We start from the raw sequence: 17,057 nt of genomic DNA, 5'->3' as shown, positions 1-17,057 counted from the left end.
CTGATCCCAAATGATCAAATTCTGGCAGCCCCCACTCCCCTCCACAGACACATACACAGAATAAACACAGTTAAATCAAATGGCATTTCTTCCACTATCTGTCACCAACACTTGATTCTCTGGACTAAAAGGTAATTGGAGATGCTCCTCAATACCCTATGTATGGGAACTCTTTGACTTTTAAATTTTGCTTTTTTTTAAATAAATTTTTAATTTTTAATTTTGAGATAATAATAGATTCACATGCAATTGTAAGAAATAATACAGGGAGACTTCCTGTACCCTTTACTCAGTTTCCACTTACAGTTACATTTTGCAAAATTTTTGCAGGTGATCACAATCAGGATATTGTTATTCACAAACTATCAATCTTAGGCAGATTTCCCCAGATTTACTTCTACTGATTTGTGGTGTGTGTGTGTGTGTGTATGTGTGTTTAGTTCTCTGTAATTTTCTAACATGTGCCCTACTTATATGCACCAGTACAGTCAAATTAGAGAACAATTCTTTTACCACAAGAATACTTTGTGTTGCCTGTTTATAATCACACCTATTTCTCCCCTAAGAGACTTTTCACAGGTTGGAAATGTGATGGCATGTGTTTTCCAGGTAACCTTTGCTAAGTAACTGATTTATCTTTTTCCTCTTGTGAGTGTCCTTGAATAAATAATAGTAAGCAAGCGCACCATTCTTGAGTTGTGTAGCTCCTTTGGCAAAGGGACCCACCACAGGGTCAAAGGGCTGCTGTGGCTGTGCAACATTTCCAACTCTGAAGGCACCGAACCAAATTTGCCACCTCTGTTTCCATCCCCAGATTACGCTCGATTTGAGGCCAAAATCCATGACCTACGAGAGCAGATGATGAACCACAGCATGAGCTCCGGGTCCGGGTCCCTGCGAACAAATCAGAAACGCTCCCTCTATGTCAGGTAGGCAATGCAGCACTTCTTACTCTGATCTGCATTCTCTGAGCAACCCAGCTTGGGGAAACAAAGCAACACCTGTAGCAACGAAACATCTGTTCTAATTAGTCCATGGTCATCAGCACATTATTGGAAAATCTTGAGTTCTAACACTTTGAAGAAATTTTTGGTGTTATTAGATTAATTAGAGGTCGCTGCTTTTATCAAATTCTTCTTGAAAATGTTGTAACCCAGGGTAAAGTTTTTAGTGTAAGTAGCAGTGAAAATAGTGAAAAGGGATATTTTTGTTTTTGATAAGTCTTAAATTGAATACATGAATGAAAACCCTGAGCAGTTGCTCATCTGCAATTAGGAGGAAAGTATCATCTCTTAACCTGCTTGATACTGATGGCATTAATTTGGATGTATTGATTTGGAATCAGCAGTATTCTTCTAAATAGTTACATGTGTTTTAAACAAGTTTTGGTAGAAAGACTTTCTTCTGTGGCAACTAATTATCAGTTGTTCTAGCCTGACAAAACTCATTAACTTACCAGAAAAAAATAATGATTGATTGCACTTGAGATGCCCTCCAGCATTTCATCTCTGTAAGACCCATCAAAACTCAGCTTTAACATTCCTCCTAGCACAAACCTCCTATATAACTTCCAAACCTCGTTACTGCTTACTATGCTTTTAAAATACTGTAAGTCCTAACAGCCGGAAGGAGGGTGGTCATGCCTAATCAATGGTCAAATGAATCTATGTTCCATATGGGAGAAACATTCCCATCACCATTTTATTCTCCACTGCCCACTCTAGTCCAGATTTGGGTCATATCCTCCTCATCTGAAATTTCATTTTCTTTTCTTGGCATGAGGTACATGTTATAGATTCTAAATGGTGCACTTGAATTGACTGTGGTTCTAGTTTGGCTGTAAAATTATTTTGTATATATCAGGTGGCAGAGCAAGGACAAACCAGGAGCAGGGTTCTGGAAGGAAGTAGATTTTTTTTTTTTTCAGGAGAGCTTAGACAATTTATTTTCAATATGATTAGTGGTGTGGTCAGTTTAAAAATCCATTATCCTGCTATTCAAAAAATTATTACATTTTTATAATTTTCCCCATCTTATTATTTTAAAAATATTTTATCTTATTTTCTAAATTATTTTAATTTTTGGTTAGTTTTTAGCAAATTCAATGTGATCTGTAGATACAATTCTAAGAACACAATGGTATTCTCTTCCTCCTTCCCTTTCTCCCTCCCCCACTCTTCCTCTGCCTTCTTTCCTCCTCATTTTCTGTCTTTTTTTTTTTAGTTTTTGAGATAATGTATTTTAAAATTACATTACAGTTAAAAGGCTTAATACTTCAACAAATAAGAAAAAAGTAAAAGGCAAGTAAAAAGCAAAAATACCCTAGTTTGGTAGTAGTTCAGACAACAGCTATAAACAACAATTGAATGGAAAAATGACTGTTTCATCCATGTACAGTAAATTTTAAAGTAATCACAGATCATTAAAACTATAGTAGTATAGCATTCTTAACCATTAGTTTGACAAAGGTATAAAACAAAGATTTACAAAGCTATATTTGCAGCAATACTGATGTATGTGGGCATATCTTTTTTCTTTCTTTTTTTGTGTTTTAAATTTTACTTCTCACATATAAGGGAGAACATGCAGTATCTGTCTTTCTGGGTCCAACTTTTTTCATTCAATATGATGTCCTCCAGTTGCATCCATTTTGCAGCAAATGGTAGAATTTCTTTTTTATAGCTAATATTCCATTGTGTATGTATATATACCACATTTTCTTTATCCACTCTTCTGATGAACACTTTGGTTTATTCCGGATTTTGGCTACTGTGAACAGTGCTGCTCTGAACATGGCGGAGCAGGTATCTCTTTGATACATTGTGTTCAAGCATTTTTGGATATATTCCCAGTAGTGGGATTTCTGGATCATATGGCTAATCTATTTCTAGTTTTTTACAAAATCTCCACACTGTTTTCCAGAGTGGCTGAACTAATTTACATTCCTACCAGCAGTGTATAAGTGTTCCCTTTTGTGCACATCCTTGCCCCTGTGTTTGAACTTCAGCCATTCTGGTGGGGTGTGGGGTGGGGGGAGATGTGATATCTCATTGTGGTTTTAATTTGCATTTCCTTGATGTAGAGCATTTTTTCATAATTTATTGGCCATTTGTTTTTCTTCCTTTGAGAATTGAAGTCATTCTCCTATTTCTCAACTGGATTGGTTGTTTTGTTGAATTTTTAAAGTTGCTGATACATTTGGGATATTAATCCTGTGTAGGAGAGGTGGTTTGCAAATATTTTTCTCATTCTATTGATTGTTTCCTTTGCTGTGCAAAAGCTCTGATTTCAATATAGTCCCATTTGTTTTTGCTTTTGTTGCCTGTGTTTCTGGGGGTCTTACCCAAGAAGTTGTCTCCTATACCAATGTCTTGGAGTTTTCCCCCTACATTTTCTTTTCTTTTCTTTTCTTTTTTTTTTTTTTTTTTTTTTTTATTTTATTTGACAGATAGAGTTAGACAGTGAGAGAGAGAGACAGAGAGAAAGGTCTTCCTTCCGTTGGTTCACTCCCCAAATGGCCACTACGGCCGGAGCTACACTGATCCAAAGCCAGGAGCCAAGTGCTTCCTCCTGGTCTCCCATGCGGGTGCAGGGGCCCAAGCACTTGGGCCATCCTCCACTGCCTTCCCAGGCCACAGCAGAGAGCTGGACTGGAAGAGGAGTAACGGGGACTAGAACCCGCCCATATGGGATGCCGGAGCCACAGGCGGCAGATTAACCAAGTGAGCCACGGCGCCGGCCCCCTCCCTTACATTTTCTTTCAGCAACTTCATAGTCTCAGGTTTAAATTTAGGTCTTTGATCCATCTTGAGTTGATTTTTATATATAGTGGGAGATTTGGATCTAATTTTGTACTTCTACATATATAATCCAGTTTTGCCAGCACCATTATTGAAGAGATCCTTGCTGTACTTTATGGTCTGAGCACTTTTGTCAAAAATCAGTTGGCCGTATGTATGTGAGTTACTTTCTGAGCTCTTTTCCATTGACAATCTAAACAGACCTATTTATTTTCTAACCTGCAACTTTACTGAATTGGTTTATCAATTCTAACAGCTTTTTGGCGGAGTGTTTAGGTTTTTCGATGTACAACATGTCATCTGCAAACATGGGTATTTTGATTCCTCTTTTCCAATATTGATGCCCTTTATTTCTTTCTCCTCCCTAATTGCTCCCACTAAAACTTCCAGTACTATATTGAATAAGAGTGGCAAAAAGTGGACATCCTTATCATGTTCCCAAGCTGAGGGGAAATTCTTTCAGCATTTCCCCATTCAGTATGATATTAGCTGTTGGTTTGTGATATATAGCTTTATAATTTTGAGAAAATGATCTTTCTGTACCCAACTTGTGAGGGGTTTTTATTATGAAAGGGTGTGTTGAATCTTATCAAATGCTTTGTCCACATCAATTGAGATGACCATGTGGTTTTTGTTGTTCATTCTACTGATGTGATTTATGATGTTTACTGATTTGTGAATATTAAATCATCTTTGCATTTCTGGGATAAGTCCCACTTGATCGTGATGTATGACCTTTTTATGTGATTTTAGATTTGATTTGTTAATATTTTGTTGAAACTCTTTGCATCTGTGTTCATTAAGGATAAAGGTCTGTAGTTTTCAAGTTGAGTCTTTGGTTAGTTTTGGTATCAACTCAGTGCTGGCTTCATAAAAGGAATTTGGCAGAGTTTAATCCTGTTCAGTATTTTGGAATAATTTAAAGAGTGTGAGACTTACTTCCTCTTTGTTTTGTAGAATTCAGTAGTAAAACCATCAGGTCCTAGACTTTTCCTTGATGGAAAACTTTTGATTACTGTTTCATTCTCATTGCTTGTTTTGGGTCTATTTACATTGTCTATATCTTCTTGATTTAATCTTCGTAGGTTCTATGAGTCCAGGAATTTATCCATTTCTTTGAGATTTTCCAGTTTATTAGCATGTAGTTCTTCATAGTAGTTTCTTATGAACCTTTGTATTTCATTGTTGTCAGTTCTAATGTCTCCTTTTTCATGTCTCATTGTATTTACTTGAATTTTTTTTCTTTTTTTCCTTGTTAGTCTGGCTAGAGATTTATCTATTTTGTTTCTGTTCTCAAGAAAACAATTCTTTTATTTTGTTGATCATTTGTATTTTTTTAGTTCCAGTTTCATTTATTTCTGCTATGATGCTTATTATCACTTCCTGCTGATTTTAGGTTTGGTTTATTCTTATTTTTCTAAGTCTTCAAGATGTATCATTAGATCTTTAATTTGAGAAATTTTTTTTTTAAATATAAGCACTTAATACTATAAACTTCCCTCTTAATACTGCTTTTTCTGTGTCCCACAGGTTTTGATATGTTGTGTATTAATTTTCATTTATTTCAAGAAAATCTTTAATTTCATTTTTAACTTCTTCCATGACCCACTGATCATCCAGTAGCATATTGTTTAATTCCCAAGTATTTATGAGTGTTCTATTGTTCTTCTTGTTGATTTCTAGTTTTATTCCTTTATGGTCTAAGAAGATACACAGTATGACTTCAGTCTTTTTAAATTTGCTGAGACTTGATTTGTGGCCTTATATATGGTCTATCCTAGAAGATGTTCCATGTGCTGATGAGAAGAAAATGTATCCTATAGCTGTTGGGTGAAATGTCCTGTAAATGTCTGTTAGGTCCATTTGCTCAATAGTGTGTTTCAATTCCAATGTATCTTTATTGATTTTCTGTCTGGATGATCTGTCCATAGATGAGAGTGGGATATTGAAGTCACCCACTATTCTTGTATTGGAGTCTATCTCTTCTTTTAGGTTTGATAGTATTTTCTGTATATATATATATGGTTGGTCTTATTTTGGGTGTGTATATATTTATGATTATAATGTCTTCTTGCTGAATTGAACCTTTTGTCAAAATACAGTGTCTTTCGTTATCTCTTTATAGTTTTTGATTTAAAGTGTGTTTTATCTGATATCAAGATAGCTACACCTGCTTGCTTTTGGTTTCCATTTGCCTGGTATATCTTTTTCTAACCCTTCACTTTCATTCTGTGTGTATATCTTTCTTTGTGAAGTGAGTTTCTTGTAGGCATCATATAGTGGCATCTTGGTTTTTTTATCCATTCAGCCAACCTAAGTCTTGGTTGGAGAATTTAATCCATTTGCATTTAAGATTAGTATTGATAGATAAGAACTAAGATATCTCATTTTGTTGATTGGATAATGACTGTGCTTGCCCTGTTAGTGAATTTAATGGTGTCATTTGTTTTCATGTTTACTTCTAATGCAGGAAGTCCTTCCGAATTTCTTATAAGCTTATCTGGAAAGTACTTTATTTCTCCTTCACTTTTACAGGATAGCTTCACTGGCTGTAGTATTCTCGGTTGGAATTTTTTTTCTTTTAAGACCTTGAATATATCATCACACTCTTTTCTGGCCTGTAGGATTTCCACTGAGAAGTCTGATGTTAATCTAATCGGTTTTCCTTTATATGTAACTTGGTGCTTTTCTCTTACTATCTTTTTTTTATATTTTTATATGTATACATATTTTTAAATTTTTTTTATTTTTTTATTTTTTATTTCATAAATGTGAATTTACAAAGTGCAACTTTGTATTGTGTGGCTTCCCCCCCAACCTCCTTCCCTCCCGTGGCCCTCCCCTCTCCCTCTCCCATCCCGCCCTTTATCGAGTTTCATTTTCAATTACCTTCATATACTGAAGATCAACTTAGTATATACTAAGCAAGGATTTCAACAGGCTGCACTCACACAACCGCACAAGGTATAGGGTACTGTTCAACTAGTAGTGTTTTTAAGTTTCATAGTAAAACACATTAAGGACAGACATCCTACATGGGGAGCATGTACCCAGTGACTCCCGTTGTTGATTTAACAATTGGCACTCTTATTTATGACGTCAGCAATCACCCGAGACTCTTGCTATGAGCTGTCTAGGCTATGGAAGTCCCTTGAGTTCACCAACTCTGAACTTGTTTAGTTAAGGCCGTGTCACAGTGGAGGTTCCTTCCTCCCTTCAGAGAAAGGCACCTCTCTCCTTGATGGCCTGTTCCTTCTGCTGGGGTCTTGTTCACCAGGGTCTTTCATTTAGATTGTTTTTTGCCACCGTGTCATGGCTTTCCATGCCTGTGAGACTCGCATGGACCTTTTAGCCAGATCCGAATGTCCCAAGGGTTGATTATGAGGCCGGAGTGCTGTTTTGGGCGTTTGCCATTCTATGAGTCTGCTGTGTGTCCTGCTTCCCCTGCAGGATCATTCTCTCCCTTTTAATTCTATCCTTCATTATTTGCTTACACTGTGTCTTATTTGTGAAATCTCTTTGACACATTTCCACTGAGAAGTCTGATGTTAATCTAATTGGTTTTCCTTTATATGTAACTTGGTGCTTTTCTCTTACTATCTTTAGAATTCCCTCCTTGTCTTTAACTTTTGACAATTTGATAACAATATGCCTTGGCTAACACCTTTTTTGGTTGAGTCTGCTTAGAGTTCTTTGAGCTTCTTTTATCTGAATGCTCATGTCTCTCTTAAGACTTGGGAAATTTTCAATTATTATTTCATTTAGCAGTTTCTCAACCCCTTTTTCCTTATCTTCCCCTTCAGGAATACCTAAACTATGAGTATTTGGTCATTACATATATCCCATATTTTGTGTAGACTTTCTTCATTCTTTTTAATTCTTTTCTCTTTATTTTTGTCTGGGCTATTTCAAAATTCTTGTCCTTGAGGTCAGAAATTCTCTCCTCCACTTGACCTATTCTGCTGTCAAAGCTCTAAATCGTATTTTTATTTCAATGATTAAAGAGTTCATCTCCAAAATTTCTGTTTCATTCTTCTTAATGAGTTCTGTCTCCTTAATAATATTTTCATTCATGTCACTCATTGATTTCCTCATTTCTTTAATCTGTCTGTCAACGTTCTCTTGAATCTCACTGAGTTTCCTTACGGTCATTGTGAATTATATATTGGTCATTTTGGAGATTTCCTTCAGTCAGGATCTAATTCTGGAGTATTTTGTTCTTTTGGAGACTTCATGCTACCTTCCTTCTTCATGTCTCCTGTGTCCCTGTGTTGGCATCTGCCCATCTAGTGTATTTGTCTCTTCTTTATAGAGTAGGTTTTATTGTAAAAGAGTTTATGATTTAGCTGGAATGCAAGGTATCTCTTGGCTTGTTGCTTTGGCTTTGGATCTAGGTAAACTCAGGAGTATAGTCTCTGCTGATTTATTTTGTGTTAATCAATGTTAGCTGTGTCTGTAAGTGAGCCAGTGGACTATTCTGCTGCAGTTCTTATGATAGAGTGTGGCTTTGAGATGAATGAGGATTTCCTTGAATGTGTATCTTTGATGCACAGAGTTCAGCATCAGTTTCCCTGGCGATTGTGATAGCCAGGGCCTTGTTCTTTGTGCTGAGAGAGACATGGGTGGCTGCTCCCTTGTCCCACTGGCAAGCCTGAGTGATGCTGGGGCCTGTGACACAAATTGCTGTGGCTCTAGGACTGTGTGATATGGATGGACCCTTCATCAGGTCCTGCTAGAAGAGTCCAACTGCTACTGTGGCTTATAATACCAACAGCTCTAGCCCTAGACTAGAGGATGTGAACTGGACATTGACTACAAGGTATACAGGAGATTTTTCTCTGGAGGGTATGAATCCAGAGAGGTGGAATGCAGGAATGTTCATCCCAATATCCACCAGGTAGATTCCAGTGGCACCAAGCAATTTAGAATGAATTGTTACAGTCTTGGTGTTCAGGACATGGTGGGGTTATTACCCAGATCTTCCAGGATGGGCGTGGATTTTTTTTTATGGGCTGCTTCTGGTGCTGACCCCCCAAAGCTAAGGTGAATCCTCATTGCTCACGTAGTGTAAGTGAGCATACACATAGCTAATGCCCCCTAACTCGCACAGTTGCAGGATGCAGGGTTTGTGTGTTTTGCTCCACACATTGCCCTGACTCTGACCATGATGCTGGTAGGAGAAGAGAGGCATGCTATGGGACTTTTGGCTGATGGGTATGGCACTCTGCAGGAGTGGGTGAGAGGAAGGAAGCACGGCAGCTTTCATGTTCCATGCTCTGCAGTTGCTCAGACCCCAATCAGCTCCCCAGGCTGCAGTTAAAGTCAGTGGATGAATGTAGAGTCCCTCTCAGCTAAAACTGAAAGTGGTGGGGCACACAGCAGTTTCTTCCTACCTTGATGTGGTAAGATGGTGGCTCACAGCCAGCAGCTGGCTGCCCCATGAGGCTGGTTTCTTCTTGTCCCGTGGAGTCTTCTCTTTTTCTTTTTTTCCACTTCTTCACCAAAATTTCCATCTGTCTGACCCCTAGAAATCTAGTCCTCCCTTTGTTCTTTTCACATCCCAGAGCAGCTTAAGTTGGTGTGGCTATACCCTATTCAGCCATCTTGGAATTGTGACAGCAGATACTTGAGGGCCTTAATTTGCAGGCCACTCTGAAAAACATTAACTCCCCTATTATTTCGTAGAGTTCCAGTACTTCAGAAGCCCTAAAACTAAAACAAAAACAGGGTTGAGTGTTTGACCTACCATGCCAGTTGAAACACCTACGTTCCATATTGGAGTATCTGGGTTCAATACTGAGCTCTGGCTCCTGACTCCAGTGCCCGGCTAATGCAGACCCTGGGAGGCAGCAGTAATGGCTCAAGCAGTTGGGTTCCTGCCACTATGTGGTAGAGCTGGAGTGAGTTCTAGGCTCCCAATTTTGGCCCCTGTGGAGTGAACCAGTGGATGGATGGGAGCTACCCCTCCACCCTATCTTTCTGCCCATGTTGTTCTTTCCTCTCAGGTAATTTTATTTTTTAAAATTCAAAGATATTATTAGCCTTCCACTTGGTTAGCTGTATTTCAAAAGACATTTTTATGCATGCCATTGTAATCTGTGAAAGGAACTATTAAAAATCACCCCAGAACTTTTTTATAGTGGCATAGCAAATATGATGGTGAGTTAGCAATCTCATGTGGTGCTATTTCCCTACTTATACTGTATTTCTTAATGATACAAAATATTGTATCCTTAATGATACAAAATATTTTTAAATTTTTAAATGTTCTAGTTTTAGGTAGTAAATTAACCCACTTAGGTTAATAGGATAGAGATAAATCAGCTAATGCAATGTAAATGGCTATATAGAATAAAACAAAAGAAAAATTATCAAATTGCTGTGTCAAAAATTAGAATGTACAAAATGTTATTAATGTACTAGAAGAAATTTGCTGAAAATATATTGGTAATTGCTTTTAATTAAATTGTGAAAGATAAGAAAAATTATATGAAATGGTATGATATTATGTAAAACTAATACTGTTATTTTAAAGGGCAATATTAAAATCAAAACATTTAAAATGATAAATAAAATTGTAACATACAGAAGAGATGAACATTTAAAGTAATAAAGTAATAGCTGGAGATTATTGAAAAGAGTAATCTCTTTTAAAAGAGACTCAAAAGTATGTGACATTCCATGGAAAATTTCTAAAGATACATATCTTCAATATATAAACACAGTGTTTGGTTTCTTAAACATTCAATTGTTGAAACTTATTTAGTGCTTAGAGGGCTTACTTCAGAATGCATGACTCTATGAGACATAGAATTAGAAAAATATGAGCTATACATATGGTAAAATCCAGGAAAATAAACTTAAAAGAACCCCTGGCTTTGTTCTCTTGCAATGTGATAAAATAGGCCAAAACAACACAAGAACATGAAGTGGACTAGCAAGTCGTCAGTGGAATCCTGACCAAAAAGGTTTCAGCATATTTGCATCTGTCTTTTTTTTTCCTTAATACTAGTGTTGGCTATAGGATTTTCATACTGATGCTTGTTTTATCTAGTGTTCAGATAGGACCAGTGCCAGTTGGTTATGCTTATTTTAGATAGTCAACTATTTGCTCTCTCAAAATAAATTAGTAGCAGGGTGCCCTTATATAAATACAAGATGATAAGCATGTCTCCAATTTGAAAATGACGTCCTTGTGTATAATTCTCCTCGTTTTGCATAGCTTTATATAACTCTATGGCTGGAAGGAACATTAGCTATCACCAGGTCCAGTGTTTGTTTAACTTACAGAAGAGGAAACCTGAGACTCCAGGGGAAGAGAGATTTGCCTGCAAGCCGCAGCTATTTATGGCCTAGTCAGACAACCTATCCCCAGTCCATACTTCCCACATCACTCTGCCTCTCTAGGGCTTTTCTTCTGTGGTGTCAGCTGTTGAATGCACTTTAATGCACTTTAGCTGTGATTCCCAGTCTCCTGCCAGCACAGCAATGGGCTGTTAGATTAAGGAATAATTTAGCTAAAAAAAGAAATTCAAACACAAATCTTTTTGAAGTTTTTTTTAAAGATTTATTTTATTTTTAAGTTAGAATTACAGAGAGAGGGGGAGACAGAGAGAGAAAGAGGGATCTTCCATCTGTAGGTTCACTCCCCAAATTGCACAATGGGTGGGGCTGGCCCAGTCCAAAGTCAGTTCTCCCACATGGGTGCATGGGCTCGACCACTTGAACCATCCTCTGATGCTCTCCCAGGTGCATTAGCAGGGATCTGGATTGGAAGTCGAGCAGTCAGGACTTGAACTGGCATCCATAAGGGATGCCAGCACTGCAGATGGCAGCTTAACCCGCTGCACCACAACACAGCCCTCTTTGGTGTTTTTACAAGGAATAAATTGTACTCTAGGATACATGAGATTTCTTTGGTATTACTCATATTTTTCCATGAAGCCTAAGCCTGAATCAGAAAGCAAACAGCTGCTTTGTTCTGATAAACAATTTAACTACTTAGAGGAATATTTGCCTATACCACAAACCATTCTTTCCCTCGGAGTTTCTTGCTCTGCCCTAAACACACACACATTCTCTCTCTCTCTCTTGCTCTCGCTCTCGCTCTCTCAGATACAGAGATGAGATAAGCATGTCTTCAATCTGAAAATGACGTCCTCTCTCTCTCTCTCTCTCTAGCTCTCTAGCTCTAACTTTCTTTCTCCAACTCTCCCCTGCTTGCACCCTAGTTACTTTGGAGGGGATACTCCTTAAGATTTTGTGGAAATTGACCATATTCCATTACTAGCAATTATCTCCCCAGATGGTAGCAATTTGTTTACCTGAAATCTTGAGAAGCAGAAATACTCAGCGCTACCTGAGGCAGGCAGAAGTTTAAACTTGAACCAGCCTTCTCTATTTTCTAATTCAGTCCTAATTGTTATGCTTCTTTCAGTCTTTTGTGTGAAGTGTTTGAAATGCTTTGATATTGCAGGATAAATGGGATTGATGGCAGCTGATGGTATTACTGTTTGTATTCTTTGGGAATGATTTGGATATGTTGGATTTAAGGGGTTATTTGTATTGTAAATTTTCTGCATTGTGAAACAGTTTTAGAACCTTAAGTAAGTCAAGTGTTAAACTATGAAAAAAAACTTGTTCAAAATACTCCACAAGAACATCATCAGTTCTTTAAATGTAGACGTACTGCTGTTTGTTGAATGAATTTCCAGGCTCTCCATATGAGCAGTGAGAGGAGGCAATGGCTGAGGTAGAGTAAATTTATGAGTTTGTGACGATCTCCCTGTCTCTAAAATACAGTCTTTCCTTCTTACCTACCAGCTGGTAAAAAGCTGGTATGATACATAGTAAGGTTTTTCTTGCTAGTTTTAGAGACATATCCTTACATCTAAGTGCTACCAGGAAAGATCTGAATACAGAAAATTAAATTCACGCACACCTGCAATTGATAAAGGAGAGTAACAACACACAGAACATTGAGAGAATGTGGAAAGCAAGAAAGAAAAGCAACTAAGTCCATCAACAGAGAGTATGGAAAAGAAAAACTTAACCCATGTTCATTTGTTAATAAAAATATAGCTATTTTGAGATTTCAAGGAAATAACTTCTGTGTTGTGAATTTGGGTTTGAGAGTCAGTTGTTTTGATTTATTCGTGCACTCACTAAGGATCTGAGCGTATATTATCTATCAGGACTATAATGGACACTAGGGCCTCAGCTGTAATAGTCATGCTTCCTGTCTACAAATACACTCACATTCAGCTGTAGAGAGAGTGGGGGAGAACAGATGAAGTGAAGACAATGAAACCTAATGTGAAATGAAAAGACCTCTGTTAGTTTTGTTAGAAAGGCCTGGAATCTTGATTTTTTTTTTCTAATGCAAGGAGATCTGCATTGATACTTCAAGGTTTTGTATGAGTTAGTCCAGAGCCTTTCAAACCTTTTGGCCCAAAGTAAGAAATATATTATCATTACTCAATAAATACACACACACATAAAGGTGAAAGACAGTTCTCACTAAATAGTACACTATTTAACAGCACTTTTCCATTTCCATTTTTTTGTTTCTTTTTTTAAAATGAAGGCACAGCTCATTAACTTGATTAAATAACTCACTAGTGGGTAATGATTTTTAGTTTGCAGATGAAATGGACAAGAAGCAGCTTTCCAAGCAGTAACATAGTACACAGAAAAGCAGGAGAGAGGACCTTCACAACATTACAGTTAGCGTCTCTGGAATCCCTCAGTAGTCTAGCCACCTTGGAAGGCAGTTATCCCTGGTGAAGATGAGGAAGTAGAAGGCAACCTTTATGGGGCACTTTCTATGGGCCAACCATTACGCAGATATTTCAAATATATTACCCCAGATAAAGATACTAAACCTAAAGATAAAGAAAGTAAAGCTCAGAGAAATTAACTGATTCCACCAAGATCACAGAGGTAGACTAAGCATGGACATAGACATTCCAGTCCTGTCTGTGAGACATTATCGAACAATGTTGCTAGATTCTTCCAAACATTGGAATCACACTTCTGTCACTTACTGGCTCTGTGACCTTGGACAAATGAATCTTTCTGTCCTCTTAGTTTCTTGACCTGTGATAATGGAAATAAATGATAGTAGCATCCCACATAGTAATTGTAAGGATTAACGCAAACAGTGGATTTAAATACATGGTATATGGGAATCAGTTGATAAATGTTGGTGATATTCATCACTTCCTGTAAAGGCCACCTTTTCCCTGCAGGGCAGAGACAACAGAATTGATTGTGAACAAGGCACTGTTTTCTCAACAGTGGGGTAAGCCTCCCTGTCTCACTGATTTTCTTCAGCAAGGGAAGGAGGACAGGCTTCTTGTGACCTTGTCGATTTTCATGCCTGTAGACACCATGAAGTCTGAAGGGGAAGGCCTGAGTTTCATGGTTCCGGATTGTCCCGCTCAGCTCTGTCAACTCATCAGGCATTTTTGAGCCCAAACAAGAGTCCACCTGAAGGCAGAATCTGAAAAAATATCAGGATGAGCCGGAGAGAGAAGACTCACTGAGTGAGTCTGGACTGGCCCTTCCGTGTCATCAGTGCCCCTTCCCATGTGGTGACTTCACGTCTCCTTTCAGCCTCTTGTTCACAGTTGTGTTCAGTATTTGAAGGACTTGCTTGTCTTACAATGGTTCTAAGTCCATATTTTACTCAAATTGGCTGTTTCCTAAGACAGTTTTTACTTCAATGGCTGTAATGTGACAAAGACACTGAGGTTAGCCTCTTGTTCCATTTTTTTACATACACTTCCATATGTTGATTCACTAGTGCATTGATTCTTTCATTCAACAAACATGGTATCCATACTTACCTACCATATACTAGTCTGCAGTAATAGTTAAAGATAGAGATCAATAGGGACACAGACCTTCTTCCCTTAAGTTACTCCTAGTCCAGATGTTAGGTAGTTCAACTAGTTCAGTAGACTATTATTGTATCTAGTATTTCATGATAACTCATGTTATGTGCTCTGCAATTGTTATCATATTTAATCATTACAACTCACTTATGAAGCTTACTTAAGGTTCTAAAACCATTTCAGTCTTAGAACTTCAGTTAATGAAGCTTCCTACACCGAAATTTAACTGAAAGATCATCAGCATTTGAAACTCATCTACTAAAATTGTAGTCATGCCAGTCCTTACTAGGGTTTCATTGTATAGTTCCTTGAAATGTGCAATATTGGACCTGCAAATCCTGTTAATGTCTTAATTTTATGATGTCTTTCATGCCTTATGCCACAGTGTTTGGCTTAATAAAGTCTCCTTGGTAAATATTTGCTGAATGAATAAATAAATTCATTCTAAGATTATCTTTCCTATACAGATGTGACAGAAAATATTAAAATATAAGCCAAGATCTTTGAATAAAAATTCCTATGGAAGTCCAGTACCAGCTGGGATAATAACAAGTACTTATGGTCCAGTTGTATCCTCAGGTCACAGGCACTACCTGCTTTACTGGCATTTCCAGGATGCATCTAGCACTATAAGACCTGTTGGGCTGCCTCATTTGTGCACTGAATTGTATGATTCTTTAAGTTAGTGCCTAATTCAATAATTGATTTAGACATTCACATACAGCCTATGCCATCTTAGTAAACAAACTTTGCATAGCAGCAGCAACCAAGGCGAACCTTATTCTTAACACAATTAGTCTTTCTGTTTGAGACTAAGATTGGAAGTAACACCAAAGTCATCCTTGAGAAAACAAACTCCACCTATGATATTTCACTCCAATGGACTTTTATTTGAAGGAAGAGTTTTCTCATCCATTTGATTTTGGTAGGAATGTAAAGCAGCATCATGTAAGTAACAGACTCTAGTAATTATATTTTTAAAACAGCAGTGTATTCTTCCACTCTACTTCCTACTGCACAGAAGTTCTTTGCCAACCTAGGAATTGTAAAGAAGACTGTGGCATGGGTCCTGACAGGAGACTTCTCTCCAGTGGCACTACTACTTCTAACATCACTTGACTTGCCAATTTCTTGAGGATGTTTAAGAGGTAAAACCAGGAAATCTTTGGGCTTTGTTACAAGTCATATTTTTATATTTTCCCCCTCCAACCTTGGACACATAATCAGCTGGGTGACCCCACAAGCTCAGTACTTGACACAGGGCTAGCAGGCAATGGTATTGTTATTACTTCTCATTCATTTACTCATATGTCCTTATTTATCAATATCATTATTTCACTCTGAAACTTATTAAATATGCTATGTTGTAACAGAATAGGAAATAAAAACAACTTTTCCCCCTTAAATTTTTTGGGGGCATTGGGATGATGTGGGAAGTACCTGAAACAATTTCACAGGATGAAGCAGACAGTCTGGAGGAAGCCTAGACTAGGGAGACCAGAAAAAGGCTGGAAAGAGAGCTGCAGATAGACATCTGGACCACATGATGACAGACTCAAGAATTTAAATGCCAGATTTCACTCACTTTTGACTTAATTTCAACCTTTCAACAGGACTGTGACATCAATTTCATTATTATACTCACTCTGCGGAGAAGGACCCTTGTAGAGAGCCAGTTTTGAAAATAACCGCACAAGGTGCTAAGTGGCTGAATCAGGCTTTGTTCTACTACAATACAGTGAGGGTAAAGTTAGTCCTGTAGGGGCACTGATTAAATTCAGTTTGATAGAAATTCTGTTAGTTTTACCCTTTATGCTGACTTCCTCCAGATAGGCCTGACTTCCAGTCCAGAATTTAGTTTATCAGTTACTAACACGTGACTGTCTCACTTATAAGATGGACATAATACCTAGTTCAGAGGCTTCTTAGGATTCAGCTAAACTAAGTCTATGAAGGAGCCTGGCATATGGGACTTGTTAGGTAAGGAGAATATCCCCTTATCCCTTTAGGACAAGTTTAGAGCCTGCCTCCTAAGCTGATGTGTCTTTTAAAGCAGAATGAATTTTAATTCTTCATTTATACTTTGAGACTCATTAGCATTATGTTCACTCTTTCAGGCATTTGCATTTTTAATTGCATCCTTAATTGGGGAATAAAAGGCTTTGTCTTTCAGCAGCTAATTTTATGCCAGAAATAGAAAGGAGGAGGAGTCATTGGGGATACGGGGGAGTTTTTTTCCTTCATCTGTAATCAGTCTGCCCCAGATTTAAAAACAGCTTTTAATTTTAGATTGCTAAAGGAAGAAGGACAAAATGTCATGAGTGACCCTCCCATGAACTGTCACATTTTTCTTCTCTCA

General features: G+C 37.7%; 1 protein-coding gene across 3 annotated transcripts in view; it reads left to right on the top strand.

Annotated features, from left to right (window-relative positions):
• The window catches only part of DLG2 (discs large MAGUK scaffold protein 2), a 2,175,716-nt gene that overhangs the window by 1,993,397 nt on the left and 165,262 nt on the right, over positions 1 to 17,057 (top strand). For all 3 annotated transcript variants that reach the window (XM_062196791.1, XM_062196793.1, XM_062196792.1), the window contains one exon: positions 815 to 929. In XM_062196791.1, coding sequence (XP_062052775.1) covers positions 815 to 929 — 115 coding nt within the window. The remainder of the gene's footprint in view (positions 1 to 814; positions 930 to 17,057) is intronic.

Source organism: Lepus europaeus, chromosome 7 (assembly GCF_033115175.1).
Source record: "Lepus europaeus isolate LE1 chromosome 7, mLepTim1.pri, whole genome shotgun sequence".
Taxonomy (NCBI): Eukaryota; Metazoa; Chordata; class Mammalia; order Lagomorpha; family Leporidae; genus Lepus; species Lepus europaeus.
The sequence above is the reverse complement of the archived record's forward strand: the minus strand, read 5'-3'. Positions and strand labels throughout refer to the sequence as shown.